We start from the raw sequence: 26,604 nt of genomic DNA, 5'->3' as shown, positions 1-26,604 counted from the left end.
GGGAGCGAGGCCGCGCGAGCCGCCGGCGGTTCGTAGTACCGGGGTCGGGAGGAGGAGCCGGGCCGGCGGGCGGCGCGGAGGCGGCGGCGGCGGCGGCGGGGAGGGAGGCCGAGCGCGGCCCCCCGGGGACCCGCGCGCGTTCGGGGGGGTCGCACCGCGCCCGCGCCCGGGCCCGGTAGGCGCGGCTGACCGGGTGGGGGTCGGGCCCCGGCGCCCCTCGAGAGGAACGGGGACCCCCTCCCCGCCCCGCGGCGGCCTGACAGCGGCCCGGGAGAAGTTGAGCGGCAGCTTGGGACACCCGGCCCGGCCCGGCACCCCCCGAGGATGCTGTGATTGAGGCATCAGGCTCCCCCCTCCCCCCCACCTCCCCGACCCCTCTGACTCCCCCCCTCCACCGGCTGCAACTGCCCGGCTCCGGGGCCGCGACGAGGGGCAGGATGATGCTGTCGGAACAAGCCCAAAAGTGGTTCCCCACCCACGTGCAGGTGACAGTGCTCCAAGCCAAAGACCTGCGGCCCAAAGGCAAAAGTGGCACCAATGACACATACACGATCATTCAGCTGGGCAAGGAGAAGTACTCCACCTCGGTGGCGGAGAAAACCCTGCAGCCAGTCTGGAAGGAAGAGGCCTCTTTCGAGCTCCCCGGCTTGCTCATGCAGGGGAACCCCGAGAAATATATCCTCTTCCTCATAGTGATGCACAGGTCCCTGGTGGGCCTGGATAAGTTTTTAGGGCAGGTGGCAATCAATCTCAATGACATCTTTGAGGACAAAGAAAGAAGGAAAACAGAGTAAGTCATTTATTTTAATTTGGGGTGGGGGGCTTCACGGACAGTTTGACATCTTATTTCTGGTTTTTATTTGTTTTTTTTCTTTATTCTTTATTTTTCCTGGGCTTGGAAATAATCTGTCGAACCGGGCCATTGGTTTTTGCATGGAAAGATATACCCAGTTTGAAGCACCATGTTTGTTTGCATGGATCCGAAGTTTAAACAAAATAATAACCCTCGCGAAGAAACGTTTTAAAAAATGGATCAGCGATCTGTTTTCACGCCTGTTGGAATTAAGCACGTTAAATGATTGGATAGTTTGCGCTGGATTTGTTGTACAAGTTTCACTAACTAGAGGAGGCCATCCAGGCGATTACTTCGTTGACCAGCTAAAGTTGGTGCAGGTAGTTAGGATCTTGAAACATTGTAGTTTTAGGAGACATTTGGTAGATACACACATGTATGTATCTACCTGTGTATATCAACATCTGTATGGGGCACTTAGAATCTCTCCAAGTGAAAGTAACCCCCACTCTTGACGCCAGCCGGGACAAAAATAAGCTTAAAATGTTTTTTTGTTGCATTCTGTATCTTCAGCAACATCATAATTGCAATGCATTTGACTTTTAATATTTTTCTTTTCCCTATTGAAATTCTTCGTACAGAATTGAGTAAAATGACTTTGGGTAGATGCTTACGTGTTCCACAGAAGCTGTTAAAGGATGAAAAACCAAACTAGAACTTAGTTCATTTTACCGAATTATAGTTGGTTGGCCTGTATTTTAGCTCAACCTTTTTTTTTTTTTTAGGTCAGTACATCTTGATAGAGTCTAATGCAATTCAAAGAATGAAAAAGAGTGGGTTGGGTAATGGTAAGAGTACAGCAAACATTATTCACTTTGTCCACACTGACTTTTTCCCTTGAGTCTACAATAATATCGAAACTGGTATATTACTTCAGAAGTAGCCTGTGTGTTTTGACCTTATTAAATGCTGCCAGAATGGACACTGATTAAATTGTGATCAAATGATTTCTCGACACCTTCAATTAAAACATGTCCTTACTAGTAGAACTTTCAAGCAGAGGATACATGTCTTCTACTTGCAAAGTTGTAATGTAGATTAATGCTAGAATATTATGTCTTATGTTGAGAAATACTCTCAGAGATATCCCTTTTAAAACTTTCCAGTTTCTCTAGGCTGAGGGAACTTTAATAGTGATGGAATTTATAAGAAAAATATAGGTGAATTAATAAGAGTACTTCAGTTTTCAAAAATGATGACTTTGGTTTGTTTAATTTATTTTTTTAAGTCATACCTGAAATTTATTTGCCCTTTGAGAAACTTTTTAAATAATGACGACTTTCTTGACATTCATATTCATTTTATCTCTTTTAAAACAACCATCTTACTCTTTTCTGTGTATCTCTTTCTGCAAACTTCTCTTTATTGGAGTTTATGGTTACTTTTTATTTTTAAAAAGTACTTTCATAGAACTTTAATTTCATTTGTTCATTGTCCTTGAATGACATTGGATCTTTTATAGGAATTAAATTGAATCTGTATAAATTCTTTAGGTAAACTGGCCATTTGTTGTGTTTAAAGATGAGTCGTTATGTTTTATTTAATACCAAAACCATGCCTAAAAGGTTACAAAGTATTATTATTTTTTTTAATTGAATCACGGTGAGATACAAATTTACATTACTTTTTAAAATCAGGTCTTTACTGAAGGTTTAATATCATGTAGGGTGAAAAATTCGATGAGAAACAAAGGCTGCCAGAGGAAAATCAGTAAATACTTAAGCTAGTTGAGGAAATGAAAATATTTTGAGGAAAAGGAGAGAAAGTTTTTTAAGTATAAGGTGACTATATCTCAGATTAAATGAAATGTTCCAAGAGTGATGTTTGGTTTCCGCTCGGTTCTTAAGTTAAAATTAAAATTTTGCTTTAAAATGTGAAAAATGGATAATTACCAAAAAATTTGTTTTAAATGACCAGTTTTGGATATAATTTTTAAAGTTTTTTAAAATGTAAACTTTTCAGTTTATTATAGCATCAGATTCCGTGCTACTATAGTTAGTTTTAATGTGTCCTGTATCACACATAGGCCTCTGCAATAGAACCTCTCCAAGTGAAAATAGTTCCAACTGTTGACTCCAGCCGGGACAAAATAAGCTTAAAATGTTTTTTTTTCTTGCATTCTGTATCTTCAGCAACATCATAATTGCAATGCATTTGACTTTTAATATTTTTGTTTTCCCTATTGGAATTCTCCATACAGAATCGAGTAAAATGATTTTGGGTAGATGCTTACGTGTTCCACAGGACTTGTGGCATTATTACAGTCAAAGCTATTTTTTTTTTATTTTATTAAATCCTCAACCTTTTCTTTCTTTGTGGATAAATGGGGACCATATATTTGATGAGATAGCTTTATTGGTAATATTTCTAGTTTTTTAATATATTTAATAGCTTCCTTTTCCAGCACAGCTGTACATGTGGCACTGGAAGAGACACACTCTAGCCACGGGTATATTGCGAGAAAGGTATTAATATTCTGCACGTTGCTGGGCCTCGTAAGCTTATTCCCAAGTGCTTTTCGGAAAGCCAGTAAAAGTGATGAAGGCTTCCAGCTGATTTTGAAGGTCCATGAAAGTGTGGGGAGTGACACTTCTTACTTTTGACACCGAAGACAACTATTTATAGCCTGTCTTCCACCGGGGTCCTGGTGGGCAAAGAAGTGTGCCGACTAAAATGAATATTTCACTTTTACCTTGAAATCAAATCCTCCCCCCCCTTTTTTTTAAAGAAGGGGCCCCCAGGGAAGGACCTGAGCCAGAACACTCTAGAGTGGGGTTGGGAAGGCGACTTCTGTATCTCCCACTTTAATGGCTGTCTGGGTTGCTTTTGGCACGAGATTTAAGGAAATAATACAATGTTTAATAATAGAATGGTAAAATTGTTCATGCTGTTAGGTAATATCTATTGAATTTTTTTTTTTTACTATATAAGTGATGTTGATTGTGTGTGTGTGTGTGTGTGTTTAATGTTCATGAAATGTAATAACCCTCCAAGTCCGCGGAGTTAAGGAGTGACTCAAACGTAGGCCATTTTTAAGACTTCTGTGTGCGTTGCTGTCATGCACCTGCGTCCTGCCCTCTGGCACCCTCAATGCCAATCTTGTCCCATTTCTGACCACACAGCACCAATTGCTTGGGAATAGTTCCCACATGTGTGGTGGTTTTGGAGCATGGACCCGTGCCCACTAAAATCAAGCAGAGGCCGTCGATAGTTAAAATCCAGCACTACCAGAGGCGGGAAAAAAACAAGAACCGAACACACAGCATTCATCCATTAAGCCACCAATGCTGTGTCTTCATTTTTATCTTTCTGAAGTCTGAGAAAACAAGACTATTTCTGGAGTGATTCTTGAAGGTCTCATTAAGACTTCCTGATTATATCACTTTCAAATAAAGCAGCAAAAGCTACTTGTCCTGTCTCTGTATTTTACACCAGTATATTTGCTAAAGACCTTCAGGATTTTACTTTGGGGGGGGGGGGAGAGTAAAATAGATAAAAGCAGTATTTACCGATTGCACTCCAACACTGACTTGCTTTATTCTTTTGAGCTCGTGTCTTCACCTCTTCCAAATCAAAGCAGCACCACACACACACACATACACACCCACCCCCCCCCCCCCCCCACACACACACACAGAAAGAGAGAGTGAGTTGTGGCTCAGTTATTTTAAGAGTATAACTCTAGAAGTATAAATGCTTTCGCCCCCCTGCCTTCAAGGGGCCTGCACTCTAGCAATGGAAAACTGGCGTTACCTTCTGCGTTGGTGTTGCCCGATGAACAGCCTGGAATACTTGGCTGGCACTGGGCTTAACCTTATTAGCACATGTGCTTCACCAATATGAAAGCATCGTTCCTGTGCAGGTGTTACTCATCAGCTTTGGATGTTTTTTTCCCTTATTGGCTTTAATCTGACATCGGGAAGTTAGTTATGCGCTGTTCCTCAATTTCCTCACATTCATATAAAATAAGAACGTTAGCGTAGATGATGTGTTTGGTTTTAGTTTGAAGATTCAATAAATTTTGATGACTCTCTTTCCATTTATTGGATTATTGGTTTAAGATTTTCAGAGATTTCCTTTGATTTGTCATGCGCATGGGTGTTCCACAAGCTTGTGGTGTTTTTTTGTTGTTGTTGTTATTGTTGTTGGTTTTTGTTTAGGTTCTGGTATAGTTTCTTACAAAGTGCATTTGCCTACCTCTGTGCAACTTGAAGTGTTACAGAGTATTTCTGAGGTGCCATTCCTGGGAAGTCTTCCTCCCCATCACGAAAATGGCCATTTTCCAAAACTGAGTTAATAATTAGGTACCTGACCTTTCATTCCCAGGCTTTCGGGATGTTCAGTCTGACATCACAGTTGCCAAAATTTGACTATGAACTGTATTCTTAGTATTGACTCCCAATAAATTTAATAAACTCTCCGGCAGAGTTCATTGCTGTCACTTCCTATTTCTATTCCCTGCATCTTCAGTTTCTGTCATCTGCCCCTGTAAGGGATCTTCTCAGTTAGAGTCTCAGTTTAGTGCTTTCTGTTATAAAATATCTTAGTGTGTCTTCAGTTTTTTTGTTTTGATGCCACTAGATTTTAGATTTGATTGACGGCATACAAATATCCAGACAGCATTTTTCTGTGTATTTGCTGCTAAGATGTAACTGGTGTACTTATTTTGCCATTTTCCCCTCCTGCCGTGAAGGACCCATGACCTACCTTCCACATGACACTTAGTAAAAATGTAAGCTGCTCTGGCCTCTCTGACTGGCAATGATGAGAGAAAGGACTAACTTAAAATTAGATCAGAGTTTCTTTGTAGCTGGAAATTTGTTACACTTGATTGATTAGAGCTTTACTCAAATAATAACTCATCTTCAGGACTGAGTATTTAGGCTTCATTGTTAGGTGCTGTTGAAACACTGGAAACTCTTCTGGATGTGATTGTGATTGCAGCTTTTGGTTTTTGCCCTATAGAATGTCCACTTTGTAACACCAAAAAAGTAGAGACTTTCTCATGAAAGAAAAAGTGACTGTAAGCAAACTAAAATAAGCCTGGCGTTTCAAGTACATCTATTTAAAATGGGAAGTGTGATACATTAAAATGACTAAAAACATAAGATTAATTCCAATTAAATAGTTTGTGTTCATTATTGCCACAGCAGCAGTAGTAAACAAAACAGATTTGTAGCAGAAAGAGCTTAAGTTTTTCCTTCAAAAACTCCTTAAATTTATTGCGGCATGCCACTTAACATCTTACTTATTTTGCATATTTTACTTAGTAAAAGGCTTTGGTTCCTAAGCAGTTTTCATAACTATTAAACTATGATCATCTGCAATATTAACACTTCATTTTACCAAAATAGTTTGGGGTGGGAATTAAATATTATGCTATTTAAAGTAGGGTCGTTGGGCTGGAGTCATTGGGCTGGGGCAATAGTAAAGCAGGTAGGGCACTTGGCTTGCCTGTGGTCAACCAGGATTTGATTCTGGGGATCCCATCTGGTCTCCAGGCCCCACCAGGAGTGGTCCCCGAGTGCAGAGCCAGGAGTGATCCCTGGGTGCAGCCATGTGTGGCCCAAACCAAAAACCAAAGACCAAAAAAAGGTTGTTATCAGTTCCTGGTTTTAAAAATAGTGTATGTTGGTGAATTCTTTGAGAGTCTCCTCGGTGTCTTTATGATGATGAAAGAAACTGTTCTTAGACCATTTTCTACTAATCGCAGATGGAAACACAGTAGTGAGGGTGTTTGGCGATAGGGTTTCTGGTCATGGAGGTGCAGGTTACCTGTCCACACCTTGCAGTCCGACTGCAGCCCCGCCCTGCCCTCCCACCTGTGTCACAGCAGAGGCCCTGATCTGCTTTTTGCATGGGACGGTGAATGGCAGGAACCTGATTGGCAGTCTCGGATCCAATCCTGAATTGCTTGGACGTACAGAGTGGCTTTACCTAAATAGCTGTTTGTTTATAACAATGCTCCATTTCTTCTCTTTGTTCCATATCCAAACCCATGTTTTTCCCTTCTCTTTAAGGTGGTTTAGATTAGAATCCAAACAAGGAAAAAGAGCCAAAAACAGGGGTGAGATAAAGGTCAATATTCAATTTATGAGGAACAATATGACAGCGAGCATGTTTGACTTATCAATGAAGGACAAAACAAGATCTCCTTTTGCAAAATTAAAAGATAAAATGAAAGGTAGAAAGAATGATGGGACCTTTTCCGATACATCTTCTGCGATCATTCCAAGTTCTCATATGCCTGATGCCAATACTGAATTTTCCAGTAGTGAAATGCAGATGAAATCCAAACCAAAAAAGCCTTTCCTTTTGGGTCCTCAGCGACTCTCTTCGGCTCATTCAATGTCTGACTTAACTGGGACCCATGTGTCTTCTGAGAAGCTCAAGTCCGGCGCCATTGGCCAGAGGCTTCTCGTCACACAGCAGTTGGATGCCTTTGGAGCAGTTCCGGAAGGTGGTAAGTGATGTTTTCTTTCCAGCTACGTTCTGAGTGGTCTGAATCAGTAAGATGGAAGTGGCATGCTGCAGTAAATTTAAGGAGTTTTTATTGCATGCTGCAATAAATTTAAGGAGTGGTCTTTACGTTTCAGTTTTCAAATTAGCAAGTAAAAATTGCTATTTCTTGGTGGCATCTTTTATTTGGTCACTGCCTGTGCTTGAAAGTGTGGAGTTCATTGAAGGCAGAAACATATTCAGTATTGTGTTTATATCGTTAGATGAAAACAACAATGAATTTTTTTTTTATGGCCCAACTCCTTTTTTACTGCTCTTTCTCCTGTCTCAGAAAAATGAAAAACTCATCTTCCATTTTATCAGAAAGTTTCTAGAGAAAACTGTCTTCTGTTCTGGAGAAATAAATTCCATGTTAGCGAAGGAGGAGAAGTCTTTGGGAACTTATAGCATTGTCATGCCAAGCCAGAACCTTTAGTTTTGACATTCTAATGTATGCAAGTGTTTCTTATAAACTGAATAAATTACTAATTGCCTCGCAGTATGCTAATTGCTCTTCGCCTCCATACTTCAGTATGCTATACCTGAGCATTTTTGATTGTTTTCCTTGATTATTCTAAAGGTTAATGTCTTTAAATAGCTAATTGCTGTCTTTCTAAAAGCAGCCGTCCGCACACAGAATGTGTCAAGTTGTGTGATGTAATGTGTCACTGATTATGTACTGACTACAAAATTGTTTGCAGGAAGTCTCAAATCTCCACACAGAAGAACATTAAGCTTTGATACTTCTAAAACCAGCCAGCCTGACAGGAGCGTGGATGAAGGTGGACTGTCTCTTGGAAGACAAAATGACCCATTTACAAATGTGACTGCTTCATTACCCCAAAAATTTGCAACACTGCCAAGGAAGAAAAATCCATTTGAAGAGAGCAGTGAATCATGGGACAGCAGCGTGAATTTATTTTCAAAAGCAGTTGAAGTAAGAAAAGAAAATAAGAGGGAAAAAAGGGAGAAAGTTAGCCTCTTTGAACGAGTGACTGGGAAAAAAGATAGCAGAAGATCTGATAAGCTTAACAATGGGGGCTCTGATAGCCCCTGTGACTTGAAATCACCTAATACATTTAGTGAAAACCGTCAGGACTATTTTGATTATGAGTCAACTAATCCGTTTACAGCAAAATTCAGGGCTTCAAATATCATGCCATCTTCAAGGTAAGCTTTCCATGGGGGCAGTTGTGCTAATTTGGAAAATCTTGTACTTGAAAGTATCGAATAGCCCTTTAAATGCTTAATAATATTTTAAATTCCTTTTATGGTACTTGACAGAAAGTTCTTATCTTATTTTTTTTGTAATTAATTATGGAGCCTGGCAACATTGCATGCATCTTTGGAATTTATTTTAGAAGGATTAAAGATTGTTAATCTCCACTCGAGTTTATTTCTACTTAGGTCAGTCAGTCAGAAATTCAGCAGAGAAAAGGGCATACTTTTTGGAGACTTGGTGATAGTGAATTACTAGGGAGTGTTAATTCAAACCAGAAAATTAGGATATACTTTGTTTTTCTAGTTATTATTTTCCAGGGATTCATTCATGGGCTATCTGGAATGGATTAGTGCACCAATGGCGGCCCATAATATTTCAGAAATACTGGCATATGCAAGTTAAGTATGAATTGCTTTTTTATAGGCGGCATCTGTCCTTACTAAATAGCTACTTAGAAATACGTATGTGTGTGTATTGAAATCCAGTGGCCTTTGTGGGTACTAAAACTAGATTAAGTAGTATCTGATTGACGATTTATAGTCATAAAAATATTTTTGTCATGATAAAGATTTTTAAAAAGCTATTCGTATTATGGTACCTTTTAAAATTGTAGTACAAGTTGGAATATCTGTGTTTAAATAAGACCACGGACCTTGCAGATATTAAAGGTAGGATAGCTTACTAAGGAAATTGCAAGCGTAAAATGAGATGAGTTCATTGACTTTTAAGCCGTTGCAGAGGAATACAATAGTAATCGAGAGTATATAGTCTTGAGTGTAGATCCTGGCTAGTAATTTTGTGGCCATGTTTAAACAAGGAAAGTAATGCCTGCTTGAGTAACTAGGTGATGGTAGTGTACATAAACCGACCCAGGACTCAAATGGGAAATCCCTGGATTGCTCCATATTTTTGCATGTGTCACACACATTACACAAAACTATTTCGCCCCACTGTAAGCAGATTGTTGGTTCTGTTTGTCCTCTCTCTGAATCGCTGATGTCTCTTTAATGCTGGCTTTTAAAACTTACAAAGACCAGTGTTTTGGTTTTTTTTGTTTTGTTTTTTAAAGATCAGTAGATACTTGCTGTGTATTTAGGGAGTGTTCCGTTTTCTTTATAGATTATATGCCAAAGAAATAACATTTTATCATAAGATATTAATATTTTATTAAAGAGTCCGTAGTTTTATCTGCTGTTTTCAAGTATGTTATTTTGGTTTTTTGCTTAGCGTACTTTTTATCTTGCTTTAAGTGCTAAATTACAGGCCAGAGGTACTTACTGGTATAAAGTGCTTACCTTACATTGAGCCAACCCTGGTTTGACTCCTAGTACTGCAAATGATCTCACAAGCATAGCAGTGAGGGACCCCTAAGCGCTGCAAGGTATGGACCATAAAAAAAAAATAAGAAAATGATCTTCTAAAAATTGCAGAGATAAGTAGAAAAATACGTATTTTTCCCTCTCTTCGCTGATCTTTTTTTGAAAATTGCTAAAAACATCTGAGGTAACAGAGATTGGGTGACATAACACTTTACAGTCAAAGGCGAGAAATGATAGGAAAATGATATTTCAAAATTCTGGTAGCATTTGGGAAAACAAGTGTCCTCGAATCTTTTTTTGTCATATACTCAGGCTACTTATGCCATGTATGGGCTGCCATGGTTAGTGAGGGAGTGTTTTGGCAGATTTCGATGATGTAAATATTAATGCTTGCTACTTCTATCAGATGAGAGCTATTTCAGTATATATAAAATACACACACATATACAGTGTGTGTATTATGGTGCCTTTTAATATTAATATTAAATATCAATATATTATATATACTCGAGCGGGCCCAGTAACGTCTCCATTGCGAGACTTGTTACTGTTTTTGGCATATCGAATACCTCACGGGTAGTGTACCAGGTTTTGCCGTGCGGGCGAGATGCTCTCGGTAGCTTGCTGGGCCCTCCAAGAGGGACGGATGAATCGAACCTGGATCGGCCTGCTGCGTGGAAGGCAAACGCCCTACTGCTGTGCTATCGTTCCAGCCCTTTATATATAATTACTATATATAATACAATATATGGGCTGGAGTGATAGCACAGTGGGTAGGGTATTTGCCTTGCACGCGGCCGACCCAAGTTTGATTCCTCCGCTCCTCTCGGAGAACCCAGCAAGCTACCCAGAGTATCTCGCCTGCACGGCAAAGCCTGGCAAGCTACCCGTGGCATATTCGATATGCCAAGCACAGTAACAACAAGTCTCACAATGGAGACGTTACTGGGCCCACTTGAGCAAATCGATGAATAACGCGAGGACAGTGCTACAGTGCTACAATATATAATACAACGCAGAATATATTAAAAATAGAATATTAATATTAATAATATTAAAATAAAACGTCTTTAAAAATTTTAAGATTTTCCCTCCAGATGCTAACAGTAAGGACAGACATTTGTAATTCCCAGCCTGAGGTTTGGTAGGTAGTATGTGGTAGAAAAACATGTTCTGAATAAGCCACCGCAGGATAGCAGACCAGTTTCCTATGGCCCTGCTCTCAACTTGCTTCTGGTCCTGCTTCCCAGCCCCATATGGGTGATGAAGATCTTTCTGATGGAATGAAGACGTGCATTGTGGTAAACGAGTGTTTCTTTTGTGGAGGCAGAAAATTAATCATGATTAAAGTGCACGAGTTGGGTAGGGCATCGACTGTAATAAAGCACCTCAGAGGTCAGTGACCTGGTCCCACGCACTGCTCATTGTGGTTACTGTATAATTCACCACAGGCTTGGGGCGAAGCAATGAGTTCTTTCCTTCACAGTCATCCAGGCACCATGTTCTCTTAGAATGCGGCCATATGACATGTGGCAGCCAAGGTTATGAAGCAGGAGAGAGAGAGGATCCCAGATAGGCTGCCCGCAGGTGCCTGGCCTGGGAATGTGCATCAGGACCCCATGTGGGCTCTCTTCAGGTGCCTGTCCTGGCACGTGCATTAGGACCCATGTGGGCTGTCCTTAGGTGCCTGGCCTGGGAATGTGCATTAGGACCCCACGTGGGCTGCCTTCAGGTGCCTGTCCTGGCAGGGTGTATTAGGACCCCATGTGGGCTGTCCTTAGGTGCCTGGCCTGACAGTGTTCTCTTCTTCTTCTCAGTCCTCTCCCAGCCTCAGAGCAGTCCATTCCGTAGTCGGTAGGGTTCAGCTCTGTCCCCAGAGGAAACTGACCTGGCTGTGATGTGTGCACAGTTCTTGTCCCCATTGGTGCCAGTCCTGAGTTGTCTGGACATTACAAGCCTTGGCATGCTGCAGAACTCCTACTTCACACTTCACTCTGCCTCCAAGGAGAGGTAGAATTCTTGTAGTTGTCAGGAAAATGTTTTATCCAGCTATTTATTGATATTGAGCGGTTTGTGTTTTAAAATTGCAATTTGATTTTAAATCACAGGTAGTTTGCCATCATTATCAGTTCACGTGTGGTGGGGTTAACATCACAATTTGTAATTTTTGCCTCATCAGCAGTAAATAATTGCCTGAAACCATATACCTGGGTGTTTGTTGTACCATTTTCAACCTTTCGTTCACAGCCTGTGCCTATGCTTCTGTAACACTCAGCTGTCCTCCCTCCTGAAGCTGGAAAGTGAAAATAGGCAGCTGTGTTCACCAAGCCAGATTTCTTCCTTTTCCTTTTTTCAACAAGGCAGCTAGGCCCTTCATTGATCACATTGTTGGTCAATGAAGCGCTATGAGCCGCTGGTAACCAGAGATGCCTCGTGCAGGTCTGCGTATGCTTCTCTTCCTCCAGAGGTCCGGGCTTAGCACCAGGCTTGGGGGCCGAATCTGGCTTACTGCCTGTTTTTATAAATAATGTTTTATTGGAACGCAGCCCACACTTTTGTTTATGGCTGCTTTTGTGCTATGGTACAGTTGAGACTGTGTGGCATGCAAAGCCAGAAATATTTACTTGGCCTTGGTCCTTGTACTAGCTGGATGGAGATTTTCGGGAGGCAGAACTGTAAGATGGGGGTCTCGGGGTCCTGAATGCATGTGGAGGATCACCTCTGAGTAACTGAGCATTGTCTGGATGATAAATTCTCAGAAGTCCGGTTACTGCAGGTTTTATTTGTATTTATTACAACACTGAACATTGTTTTTATTTAGTGTTCAGGGCACAGAGTCATACATTTTTTTTGTTGTTGTTCCTTTCAAGTAAACCAGTGAAAATCCTAAGAACTAAGGATTTACAATACTACATCTAAACTTTTCAACTTTCAAAGCTTATTTTAAGCTTTTCTTAACTCTCTAACTTTTCATTTATTAATCCTTAACTTTCTGTTCTACGTAAATTACCATCACCACCTCTCTCTCTCTCTCTCTCTCTCTCTCTCTCTCTCTCTCTCTCTCTGTGTGTCTCTCTCTCCCTCTCTCTCCTTCTCCCCTATCTCATTTTCTTTCTCTCTCTCACTCCCTCTTCAAGTGGTGGCGGAGGAGGATGGTGATGGAGAGGTTCTCAAGCTGTGATCAGGGGACCCCAAAGTCTCCTACTCCTAGCAGTATTAAACTGACTGGGTGGGCCATAGCCAGAGATACTTGGGAGCCTCCAGAACTATACCCAGTAATGCTTGGGAGACTTTGTGGTGTGGGGGTCCCACCCAGGTTAGATGCGTGTGAGAGACATGCCCTGATCACCTGCCCCTGTCTCATTTATCCTCAGGCCCTTGTAAGCTTTGCCAAGTCCTTTTTGGGTTCAGTCATGGAGGGGACTCGTAACCCACCTCTGAGTATCCTGACCTCTGTCCTGGGTGCTAAAAGCGCCAATTCCTTTGGGATGTAGATCGGGTGTTTTCCTTCATGGGACTTCTCCTGAAAAAGGACATAATTGCTCTGTGATGCTTCTGTGTCTTGGCAGTCCAGCCTTGAATGCTCGTGCCCAGTGCTCTTGGCTGGCTGCCCCAGAGCCCCACATTAGTGTGTGTGCCTGGTGCTAATCCTCGAGACTCCTAGGGACTTTTTAAAAATTACAGTTTGTGGGGTCCAGGGCTGGAGCAATAGCACAGCGGGTAGGGCGTTTGCCTTGTACGCAGCCAACATAGCCAACCTGGGTTCGATTCCTCTGCCACTCTCAGAGAGCCCGGCAAGCTACTGAGAGTATCTTGCCCGCACGGCAAAGCCTGGCAAGCTCCCTGTGATGTATTCAATATGCCAAAAACAGTAACAACAAGTCTCACAATTTGTTGTGAGACGTTATTGATACCCGCTCGAGCAAATTGATGAACAGTGGGAGGACAGTGCTACAGTGGGGGCCCACCTCACATAGAATTAGAATTGTCAGTAAACGCACCCCGAAATAAACATTTTTAAAAGGTTCTCACTGATCTTTGGGTATAGAAATTTCTACTCTAGGACTTGCGACTTAGGGTAGGTGCAAGGCAGTCAACCCCAGTTCAACCCCCTGCACCGCATAGCTCACTCCTCACTGCCAGGAGCGGCCCGCAGGGTTCCCGGCACTGCAGGATCTGAGTTCCACCTCATCCTGGAGTCCTTGCACACAACCACTTTTCACCTCGTCCAAAAATCACTGCAAGTTGCCCCAGAGCCATTTGAACACTGCTTGGGAATCTCCATCATCAGCTGATCTAAATGTTTCAGTATCGCATCAAAACGCAGACATATAGATGAGTTGGAATTAAGGAGTTAGGCTGGTTTCCTTGTCTTTAAATAGACAACTTAGGCACACGGTTTTGCCTTACAGGTGGGCCCAGTAAGGAGATCAGCTTGATTAAGAGGAGTGAGAGATTTGATGGATTAGCTGAGACACACCTAAATTATTGTAGGCATTTGAAGAGTAGGCAGACATGTCTGACTGCTAAATATTTATGTCATCTATGAATGAATTGTTTTTCAGAGTTCAGGTAAAGCAGGAACTAGTAATGATGAATTGCATGTAAATACTGTGCTGTATTTGTATTTCTATTAAAGGAAGCTCTGTGTTACACACTTTCTAAGGTTCCAGGAGAAGGTTTGGGACAGAGCTCTACGAAGGAAATGTTATTCATCTAAGAATCAAATTGATTGTCTATCTTCTCTGCAGTGAAAAAAGCATTTGTAATGCAGGCATATTCTAATGAGCTAAGTTTGATGTTAGAAGGTCAGTTTATCAGACAACAAGAATTTAGAGAGAGATTTTTACCAGAGAATTTTGTTTTCATCCACATAAAGATGATGCCTTCCTTTTTGCATACCCTCCTTTACTATGGCCTTGTATATCGTGCGACTAACTCCTAGCAGCTCTGTGATACTTAAGGGCATATTTATATATCCAAGCTGTGTTGATTTTATTATACATATATACCTATGTTTGCATTTCTGGTATTTGCTATGAAGAGCCTACATCTTTGGTCAAATGATTATTTTTATTTATTTATTTTTTATTAAAAATTTTTTTTAATAGTGAGACATCATGAGGTACAGTTGCATTCTTACACATTTTTGTGCTTGGGTTTCAATCATGCAATGATCAAACACCCACCCCTCCACCGGTGCCCATTTCCCACCACCATGGATCCCAGTATCCCTCCCACCCCCCATTCCCCCCATCCCACCCTGCCTCTGTGGCAGGGCATTCCCTTTTGTTCTCTCTCTCATTGGGTGTTGTGGTTAGCAAAAGAGGCAATGGGTGACAATCATGTTTAGTCTATAGTCTACTTTCCGCATGCTTCTCCCATCCTGGGAGGATCCTCCCAACACCTTTATTTGGTGTTCCCTTCTTTATCTGAGCTCCCTTTTCCCCTAGTATGTGTGGTTGGCCTCCAAGCCATGGAGTAAAATTCCTGGTACTAATCTCGGCCATTCTTGGGTGTTAGTCTCCTATTTTGTTCCTTTATGTTCCCCAGATGAATGCAGTCTTTCTATGTCTATCCCTTTCTTTCTGAGTCTCAAATGATTATTTTTAAGGACAGTTTAATTTATAGTATTTAGAACCTAGAACTCATGTTTTTCTGATGCTTTATTATTTTACATGACAGTATACCTTTTGCTTCAGGGATTCCATTGACCTTCTTCATGTTTTCCTCCTCTCTCCCGCCTTCTTCTTTCTTTCCTTAGTCAGTTCCTGTCTGCACTTATATCATACTTCTCTTGGAAGCCACAAAAATCTGGTTACCTAGATGAAGTATGGGTCTAGTCTTCACAAATCAAGATAAGCAAATGATCATTACTAGGAAGTTTTATAACTTACTTAAAAAATGGATAGGCAGTTTCCTGTAAGTTCATATTATGGTTTTAAAAGTTAAAGTAAATGATCCTACAGAAATGCTCATTTTTAAGTTGTCCTTTATTTTTCCTGTAGAACCTTTTATTACTTATTGACATAATTTTATTTTAGTAGCATTATTTATTTCCCATTTACATTTTGGTCATATTAAAGATAATATGCTTATTATTCTTGACAAGGTATAAATCTTCACTGCAACTGAAAATTTGTGGTTTCATTTATAAAACAGAAAACAAAAACTTGTGGGATGAGTTTTAAGCCATTAATCCATTAGAGTCCAGGGATTTGCAGAATGTAGCCAATGGAACAATGGTTAGAAACGTGAAATATGCCCGGTGATTAGTTCCCTTAACACTAACTACAACTTTTATGCTTAACTCCCAAGATACTGCTTGAAACTTTTTTACCCTTTGTCATCCTAATACTCATTATAATAGCTCTCATTAATTGGTGCCCATCCCAATGGGTTAATTTGCAGATACCAACCCTGCCATCCTTTTCCTAACTCACTAATGCAAATTGATATTTATAGACTTCAAAATTGAAAACAAAAAAAGCTCTGTAACCAAAAAAAGACAAACTTTGTGGAGTTGTTATTATTTTGAGCTGAGAGATTGAGATACAGAGAAATTCAGTGGAAGAAGGAAAAAAGCCCCCTCAAAATCCACAAAAACTATTGTAGGCTAATAAACTGATGTGAAAATTTCTCAATTTACAGCACTTGACAGGTGCTAAAAGAAAAGCATCTTTAATTTTAATGTGTTGTTAGGACCTCTTTAGAGAGACTGTACAAGTTATTAACAAGGTCCTCTGAGACAGGAGACGGGTAATTAACAAGACCTATGGAGATATAGTTTAGGTAATTAACGAGCTCTTAGGCACTGGACACAGGATAACACATAGCGAGTCCAATACTTAAAGAGAACAGGTTGTTAGGATATGATCAACTATAAGATATAATATGAAAGTCCTCCAGCTTTCTGATAGGAAAGTATTAAGATTATATTCAAGTGATCCAGTGTACTCTTTTCTTAATACGTAAATGTTTGGTTTAACTTTTAAGATAGATACAAGAGGATTATTTCTTTTTAAAACCAGGCAGCAAAGAAACTTGTTAAATGTCGATTAGTCTTTGTTAATTACCATTAATGAACAGGTATGTTTTGAGAGAATTACATTGGAAAGACTTAAAATATGTGATTCTAGGTTGTTTCAGACATTTATTATTCATTTGTTTTTAGCCCTATGGCCTGTAAAATTGTCTGTTCCAAATTAACCTTACTATCTTTAACCTACTTTCAAATGAGCAGGGTCTAGACCAGAGAAGAGACTCTCCTTCACCAATTGCTTTAACATTATTTTCCTCTAGTAATACTCATATTCTACTTTCAAGTTTGAGATTTGATAGTCTCGATTTCAAATCTTTGGTCCAGTAGTTTTCCTCCGTAGGTGTGAAATTGTTGGAGTATAAATCAAATTCTGGTTCAAAAAACACACATTTAGCAAACTCTTTATATAGAGCATTATACTATGAAGGTTAAGAATAGTAAGCCCTTGGATTTCTCTTAAATTATTCCATTGTTCTTAATAGTATGCTATTTTAAGCCATTAGGATGATTTTTTCTAGGGCCAGATTCAATAATTAAATGATATTTTCATCGTTATTACTTTACTTTTACTTACCTTACTTCATCTTTATTAATTTGGAGCGTTTATTGTATACAAAGAAATCAGGTTATAAACATAAAAATCGTGGTGATCACAGTCACGTTTTGGACACATAGCTTTGCTGCTTGCAGGATCTGCTGGGGACAGGAGTCAGGTGGAGGGAGAGGGCGTGGGGCAGGAACACTGGAAATAATTATGGTAAGAATTGATGGGGGTGATAATAGCATGAGGATGTAAAAGAAGGGAGAGTCACTGAGATATTTGAGAGCTAAATTGATGCTTTCCCATTCTACTTTTGTGTGTCTGTATGGAGTGAGTAAAGTGAGAGTATTGATACCATAAGAGAAATGAAGATTGTTTCAATGATGAATCTTCAACTGGTGTCTTAAATTTAATGAAAGACAGCATTGTAAAAATGATTCCAACAATGTCAGGTCTGTAGTCTTTTAATTATATCTGTCATTTTAGCATTGGTTATTTTGATTATTATTTATCCTAAGTAACTTATTTTAGATGTTTGGATTAGGAAATAGAATTAAAGGATTTTTCATTGTTCTAGATAAGCATGGAAGTATCAAAACAGTCTTTGAGAGCTTGTTTTTAAACATTGAAATACATTTTGGCTTTTTTGAACACAAGATTGCCAACTTTGCAATCTTTATGGAGTTACTAATTTATTAGGGTGTGGCTTTGTGGTTCCTGCATGTTTTTCTCTCCAGTGGTTTGGGCTTTTCCAAATCTCCACTCCGTTGAAGTTTGTTAGAATCTCATTTAGGACCTCATCTTCTGTTTCTTTCTCCTTAACCTTTATTTCTGTATACTGATATTTATAAACTACTAATCACAGTGCATATTTCATATTTTGCCACTTTCGTCCACACATCCTCCTCCTGTGGTTAGAACATCTCACATTGGTCCACTTGGGCCACATCAGGTATCCGGTGGCCATGTCATCAGTGTCTGTGGTGTTTTAAATAGCTGCTGGTGATGGGGCTGGAGCGATAGCACAGTGGGTAAGGCGTTTGCCTTGCACGCCGCTGACCTGGGTTCGATTCCCAGCATCCCATATGGTTCCCTGAGCACCTCCAGGAGTAATTCCTGAGTGCAGAGACAGGAGTAACCCCTGTGCATCACCGAGTGTGACCCAAAAAGCAAACAAAATAACTGCTAGTAATAGAAAAGTAAGCAGTGGATTGTATTGTGAAAATTGTGATAGTGAAATATAATTGTGAAACCCTTATGTGATTATCTTTTGGTATAGTTTCTAAGAATGATGGAATCTAGATAATTGACATTTGTCTTAAACTTAATATTTTTTAATTAATATTTTTTAAATGAGTCACCCTGGACTTGGTATCTTGTATTGATACTGTCCATTGTTTGACACCATCAAATACTGTAAGCCTAGTTTTTATTGACCTAAATCACTGGTTATTAATATTCTCAACAAAAATTTAATAAGCATCTGCTAATACCCTGACAGTGTCACATACTAAAACTGAGGTGTTAAATGAGAAACAGTTCCTTCAATGGCTTACAGTAGAGGGGGATGGGGAATCCAGGATTAAGATAGAAAGACCAACTAACCCAGCTGACAAAGTTCATGACTGGGCTTCTGTCAATGTTCCAACACTCATCTCTCTGCCACTGTACTCAAACTAACTTTTTAAGGAAAACTTACTCTTTTTGGATGCACTAAAATAAAACAGTATTCTATGTCATATATTCTATAACATGCAAACATATTCATGAGTCATTATTATATTGTGTATAAAACATTAATTTACTTCATATATTTTAGAAACAACATAAATCTTCCTGCTAAAGATCTAACAAACCAGTTTTTGAGTAAAACTGAGTTCAAGTTCAGTTTTGTTTCTGGACAAACTGGGCTCCTGGCCGCCTCATCCAACCAGGTGGCTCGGTGCAAGGATCCAAGGATGCAGTGCTGGTGCGGGGCTGACCCTGGCTACCCCCGTGGCTCTTGGGGACTTCCAGGACCATACCCAGCGGCTCTCCTGTGCTGCAGGGTTGCATCTCGTGATGGGGATTGAACTGGTGTGAGCTGTGCACAAAGCTTGTGGACTTGTGTACCCTTGAACTTTCTCCATCCCTTCACATTTCATTTTAAAAATTGCTATAACAAATGCGTATGTATTTATTAGGACTGAGAGAGTCCCTTAGAGAGGACTAAATTCTCAGCTGTATGAGCTCGGGAGAGGCCCATAATCAGAGCTGCATGAACCTTGCCGAGGATGGAGTCGGCTGTGGACGGGTAGGCAGCGGTCTCCTAGCGCTAGGACGGGCCTCGTGCAGGACCTTGACCAAGAAGAGGATTTTATAAGCCAGGGAGTGAGTAACAAGACAGTTGTTTTCTTTAATAGCGAGAAAACTCAATAAAAGCTTTTGAGATGTGCTTTGAAGAAATAGTTTACAAGTGGTTTCTATAGACTCTGAGAGCATCTGCGCAACCATGGTGTAGTTTCTCCGTTTCTTTTTCCCTAGCCATGTTGCTCCCCTCTCCATCCTCTGCCTGGTAGCTTCCCGAGGAAGGAAGTAGGCTGCCAGGGAGCCAATTAGCGGGTGCCCAGGGGTGACTGTGTGCACGTGCACGGGGTGGCGGAGACTTTGTTAGCTCGGTGGGGACGGGGACTTTCAGGTGAATCCGTGAATCGCAGAGTTTGTGTACTTGGGGAGCACAGTGTATTTGTTTCTTAATTGGTTTCTTTCATTTTCAAAGACATTAAGAGCCCAAAGGAAATTTTAACTGGAAATAATTATGAATGGAATTTAATAATTCGATTTAGAAGGTGTATTTGATTAATTTCTGCCTAGCAAGAATTTCATGGTCTTAACATGAAAATTAAGAGAGTAATAGTAATAGAATATTCTTAAGGAAGTAAAAGGTTGATATTTATTAAAAGTGTATGTTGAGAGCCCGTCTAGTTTTGTGTTTGTTGAATGCGACTATGGTGTCACTTAACCTTTCTAGGTCTTGAGTTCTTCAGCTGTAAAGTGGGGATTAAGGCCTGAAGTGTTTTGCCACACTGAGCGTGGAAATAGTGACACTTGCTGCCATCTTTTTCCACCACGTCTGCAGAGTATGTCATAGTCACTCTAAGCAAGCTCAGTGGAACTATATCTAAGTAATGAGTCTCCTCAGTGCCCCCCCGAACCATACATAAATGAAAAATTTAGGCGCTCCTGGTTTTCCTCGGCTGATAAAGGTGATACATTCATCAGAAAATAAATCACTGATCACTTAACTTCCCGTTAGTCGTTGATTTGCTCGAGCGGGCGCCAGTAACGTCTCCATTTGTCCCTGTCGCGTGCTAGTGTAAAGAGCCTGGCAAGCTATCCGTTGTGTATTCGATATGCCAAAACCAGTAACTACAACTGGTCTCATTCAGAAAATCAAATTAATAGTTTTTCTAAGGGGCTGGAGCGATAGCACAGCGGGTAGGGCGTTCGCCTTACAAGCGGCCAACATGGCCGACCTGAGTTCGATTCCTCCGCCCCTCTCGGAGAGCCCGGCAAGCTACCGAGAGTATTCGATATGCCAGACACAGTAACAACAAAGTCTCCAATGGAGACGTTACTGGGCCCGCTCGAACTCTTCTGAAGATGTAGTCCAATAATAATCTTTATGAAATAAACAAGTTGAGATTAAAGGTGTCTATATTCATTAGAAAATTAAGGCTATTACCTTATAAGGCAAAGGTTTTATAATTACTCTTACTATAAAGTAGTGATGTTTGTTTTAGAACTTGATTGATTATAAGGACTGCAGTTACTTTTGCTCTTCCTTGATTATTCATTACTTTTCTTTCTCTTACGTGAATGGTATTCCTGTTAAGATACAAAGGATGCATATGGCAATGTCTCTGTCTTTAAGACAGTAGGTAGGTGGATACAAAATATACAATTCTAATTGGTGATACAGTTAATAAATGCTGATGGAGATAAAAAATTTTAAGGGGTGAAATATATATTGCAGAAGGTAGAATTAACAGAATCTCAAAGACCTGGAATATGGAAAGAGAAAGGAAAGAACTTTCATGAATGAAGATTAAAATGGAAAAAGACAGAGGTAAATAGGAGTGAAAATGAGTGTTTTCAGTGCATTTTAGAGGCCCAGCATACCTAAACCTGTTTAGGTTGGAGATAGTAGTTGAAATGGGGACCTGTTATAGCATACCAGAATGAAGAATTTGCACCTAATTCTTTAGAAAATATCAAGATTTTTTAGCCAGTAAGTGAAGTGCTTGAAAACCAATTCAGGGGAAACTCTGAGTAATGACATTACTGCCTACACAATATGAACCTGAATAGGAAGAGATACTCATGAAATCAAAACCAGATGCTAGTGAGACAGTATTTCTGAGTGATTTTCAGTTTAAAATAAAACACTTGAGTGAAAACTAATTTTAATAGCATATAAAGGCAAGTGGGGAAATTGTATCAAGACATGTGTAAATATTACAAGGTCCAGTCTTTAAAATGAGTGGGTATCTATGCGTTAAATGATCTTGAATAGTTGTTTTTTTTTAATCAAGAACTGTTCATAAAGAACATTTAATTTCCAAGACATGTCTTCATCTACTTTTGCTGAAGTATATTTTTATGCAAGGAAATATACTCTGTTTTAAAAACAATTTCAAAGTCCGTGAGACAGAGTTGTGAGTACTGAGAGTGTTTGTAGACCGCATTCTTGGCTGGGGTTGTAGTGACCAGTAGTGTCCGAGTTGCTCGGTCTGTTTTGCTTTCCGAGAGTGAGCTCAGGGGGCTGGGCTAGTAGCACCCAGTGGAAGGACCCTAGGAGGTTTGTGCCCCTCCTTGAAGTCACTTGATGGGGGTAGGGTGATAAGGATCACGGATATTGTGGGCCTTCTCTGCTTTTATACCTAGCATCAAGGGAATCAGATCAGTCTGCACGCCTCCCTCACCCCCAGGAAGCAGTCCTCCTTCAGCCCAGTTTATCCTCAGTCTACCCTCACCAAAAAGACTTATACCTGTGTCAGATCAGCCTGGAACACATGGGCACACAGACCCTGTGTTGGGTCGGTCTGTCTGTCCAGGGGCCTGCTACCTTGTCACTCCACGTTAATGTTGTTTTGTTCCTAAATTTGATTGAGCTTGATCCCTGCTCTGTCTCCCACTTCCAGATAGACTGCAGGTATGCATGGCAGGCAGGTGGGCCAGGTCCTACTCAGCACCAAGATAAATGCAACTCACCAGTATCAATTTTTCCAAAGATCCAGTGAGTGGAGTTTCTTGTTTTGGGAGTAGAGGTAGTGGGGATCCCACCGACAGTGTTCGGGGCTTAGCCCGACTCTGTGCTGTAGGATTACTACTCTGCTGGGGGCTCCATATGTGGTGCCAGGGATCGAACCCAGGCCAGCTGTGTGAAAGGCAAGCTCACTGTACCATCTCTTAAGCCCTGAGTTTCTTTTTCAAGAGAAACATAATTATGGTATGGAATAAAAGGCAAAATTCCACTGGAAATTTTTTTAAGTTAGATTTGAGATGCCCCAGAAATTACATTATTGATGAAACATGTCTTAATTTCCTGGCTACCTTTATACCTTCAAGTGTTAAGGACGTCTTAAAAACAAACAAAAAAAACCCAAACAAACAAAACACACCTTAATTTTTACTCATTGTGAAAGAAAAGCAGTCAGCCCTCCTTTTGCTGTCCATGAGTTTTGGTGTCACTGACCCCCAGTTTTAATTGTTTTGCCTATGAGATCTCATAAAAGATTTTCCTGTGAGAATCTTAATAAGTAAATTACTGCTAGTCCCCATAGACATTTTTGTATGCGGTTCTGTTTTTGCCATCCAGGTATTTGTTCTACATGCCCAGTCCCAGGAGAGAACATAGTATTTTAATTTATAATGGCATTAATCTGATTCAGTGCTGAGTTATTTGCTTTTGGTGAAAAGAAAGAGCACGCCCAACCTTGAGTTGCACCTTGCCTCATGAGCTGTTTGCCTGTGTAGCGAATAGGACACACGTGTATAAAGGTGGGTTTTACTAGTGGAGCCCTCTTGGGACACTTCAGGTTTTAGGGTTTATAAAGAAGAACCATTAAGGAATATTTCCTGAAATGTTTTTAATACTGAGTCTCTTTGTATGCATTGACTTCTTACAGGATTTACCAGAAAAATATCAAATTAATCTGTTAGAAACTTCTTTCTATTGTCAGTGGTAAGTTTTGAAATAATTCTATTTATCTTCTTTTCTTAAGAGAGGTGAAAAAACTTTCACTAATACATTAACTCTGTATTGAGGAAAAGATTTCCTCTGCTCTTTGGGAAGTTGGTATCTTGATGTTAAATCTTGTGTTGATACTGTCTATTGATTGACACCATCAACTATTAGCCTGGTTTGTATTGTTTTAAATCACTCAACAAACATTTTATAAGCATCTGCTAATGCCCTGACAGTGTGTCAAATGCTAAAAATGAGATGTTTAATGAGATAGAGTTCCTTCAGTGACTGACAATAGAGAATCCAGGATTAAGATAGAAAGACCAAATCATCATATATGCATGTGGATTATACATATGTAGTAATAGACCTTTTTTTTTTAGAGTAGTTATAGATTTGTTACTGTTACTGTTTTTGGCATATCGAATACGCCACCCGGAGCTTGCCAGGCTCTGCCCTGTGGGCAGAGCGATAGCACAGCAGGTAGGGCACTTGCCTTGCACACGGCCAACCCGGGTTCGATTCCTTCATCCCTCTCAGAGAGCCTGGCAAGCTACAGAGAGTATCCCACCTGCATGGCAGAGCCTCGCAAGCTCCCCATGGTATATTCCATATGCCAAACACAGTAACCAGAAGTCTCACAATGGAGACGTTACTGGTGCCCGCTCGAGCAAATCGATGAACAATGGGAGGACAGGGCTACAGTGCTGCAGTTGTAAGTTACCACAAAGTTGGGTGGAAGATCAAGATTGCCCATACTCTTCCTCCCCCACTAGACTGTGCACTCAGTTGATAGCCCACATTGACACCATTCTCCCCCAGAACCCAGGGTCTGCATTAGGGCTGACTGGGTGTTGTACGTTCTGTGAGGTTCGACAAATGCTTCCAGACTTGTGTGACCAGCATAGTATCAGACACAGGACTTACACACCTCTCCCTCCCTCTCCCCACCTTTCACCCTCCCACCAGATCCCCTGTGCATGGCCCATGGATTTTCTTCCCTGGCCACCACTGGTCATTTTACTGTCTCCATATTATTACCTTTTCTGAAATGTTACATACTTGGGCTCAAATATCATATGTGGCCTTTTGAGATTGGCCTCTTTCGTTAGTAAAATGTACATTGACGTTTTCTCCATATCTTTTCGTGGCTTGCTAGTTCATTTCTGTGTTAGTACTGACCAGGCTTCCCATGTCTATATCTTAACTTCTTAAACTGGGGGTCATGATGACATGTGAGACCATGTAACTGAATGTGGGGAGGTCACGAGGTTTTATTTAAAAATAAATGTATGATTTACTGTTAGTGATAATGTCTACCAATTTTATATACACAGGGTCATGTCACCTTTTTTTTCATATTAGAAAGGGTATTAAAGAGAAAAGAGAAGCCTTGGTTTCTGTCCACGTATTCATTTGCCCATTCACTGTGAAAGTTGTCTTGGGGTTGGGCTGGTTGTACAGGACTTAGGGAGCTCGCCTTGCGTGTGCCCAACTCTGGCTTGATCTCCTGTTCGATCCTCAACCCCATGACCCCACCACTGCTAGGTGTAGCCCCTAAGAGGTGCTGGTGTGACCCAAGTGGCCACTGGCCTCTGAGCAGCACTGTATCTTGATCTAGTCTCGCATTCAACCCCAAGACCCAGTAGGCCTCTGGACCTCCTGAGAACCACCTTGAGGGTGTTCCCCAAACTTCCATCCCCCCAGTAGAAGAAACTCCGGTTGTTTTCAAATTTTGTCAACTTTGAGTAAAGCTGATGGTAGACATTTGTAGATTTTTGTGTGGACATAAGTTTTCAACATCTCTGAGTAAATAACCAAGGAATATGCCTGCTGGATTCAGTGGTAAGAGTATGTTTAGTTTTTTAAGAAACTTTCCAGCTGACTTCCCAAGTGACTGACCGTTTTGCGTTCCATTCCACAGTGAATGAAAGTTCATGATGCCCCATATCCTGATGCAGATACTGGTGGTGTCTGTGTTCTGGATTTTGACCAGTCTGATAGGTGTGTCATTTTAATTGGAATTTCGATAATAGAGGATGTGAAATATCTTCTCAGAAGCCTGTTTGTTGCCTGTCTCTTTTGGTGAGTTGTTGTTGAGCTCTTTGACCGGTTTTCAATTGGTGAATTTTTTCACGGTTGAACAGTTTTTGTATATTTTAGATAACATTCCTTTATCAGGTATGTTTTTTGCAAGTATTTTCTTTTCTGTCAGTGGTTTGTCTTTTTTCCTTTTCAGCAGAAAAATTTTACTCAATAAAGTTCAGCTAATCAGTTCTTTCATAGATCATGATATATCTAAACTGTTTTCAAACTCAAGGTCATCAAGATTTTTCTCTTATGTTATTTTCCAGTTGTACATTGTATATTAGGCCCGTAGTTGATTTTGAGTTAAATTTTCATGAAAGGTGACAGGTCTAGTTAGTTGTATACTTTATATTTAAATTATACTTTGTCATACAAAACATTGTTGTATTTATTTCATATAATTTTTTTTAATTCCAATTGTGCAAGTATAAAATTTAGAATTAGTCAACAGGTTGTTCCTGGATACCGGCCATGGGTAATCTATCTGAAGTCAAATTCAGTTGGCTTGGGAAGCCAGGCTAAGAAAGGTTATTCTGGAGAAAATGAGAGCCCAGAAGTTTTTTGACAGGTGAATGATAAGATTTGACTGACACTGACCAACTCCATATCCAGCCCCTGGTGTGGGCCCAATTTGACACAGACCTGATAAGAGCTCAGGGTGGGTGGCAGCCTCGGCAGGAGGTAAGGTGTTGGTGAAGAGGGGAACGTGGTGGTGGGGAAACTGATGCATGCCAGGAAGGCGAGTGGGGAGAATCGCAGCTGCGCTGGCTGAAGATTGGAGCTCAATGACTCCGGGGTTTCACCTTTAGCCA

The 26,604-nt window shown here is 40.6% G+C and overlaps 1 protein-coding gene across 1 annotated transcript in view; it reads left to right on the top strand.

Annotated features, from left to right (window-relative positions):
* The first annotated feature begins 394 nt into the window (after window positions 1–394).
* The window catches only part of RAB11FIP2 (RAB11 family interacting protein 2), a 43,166-nt gene continuing 16,956 nt past the window's right edge, over window positions 395–26,604 (top strand). The window contains exons 1-3 of the mRNA XM_056120527.1: window positions 395–790; window positions 6,874–7,316; window positions 8,053–8,521. Of these exons, the coding sequence (XP_055976502.1) occupies window positions 438–790; window positions 6,874–7,316; window positions 8,053–8,521 (1,265 nt within the window). The 5' untranslated portion in view covers window positions 395–437. The remainder of the gene's footprint in view (window positions 791–6,873; window positions 7,317–8,052; window positions 8,522–26,604) is intronic.

Source organism: Sorex fumeus, unplaced genomic scaffold (genome assembly GCF_029834395.1).
Source record: "Sorex fumeus unplaced genomic scaffold, SorFum_2.1 ptg000043l, whole genome shotgun sequence".
Classification (NCBI taxonomy): Eukaryota; Metazoa; Chordata; class Mammalia; order Eulipotyphla; family Soricidae; genus Sorex; species Sorex fumeus.
Note: the sequence above shows the minus strand (reverse complement) of the source record. Positions and strands in the feature narration are given on the sequence as shown.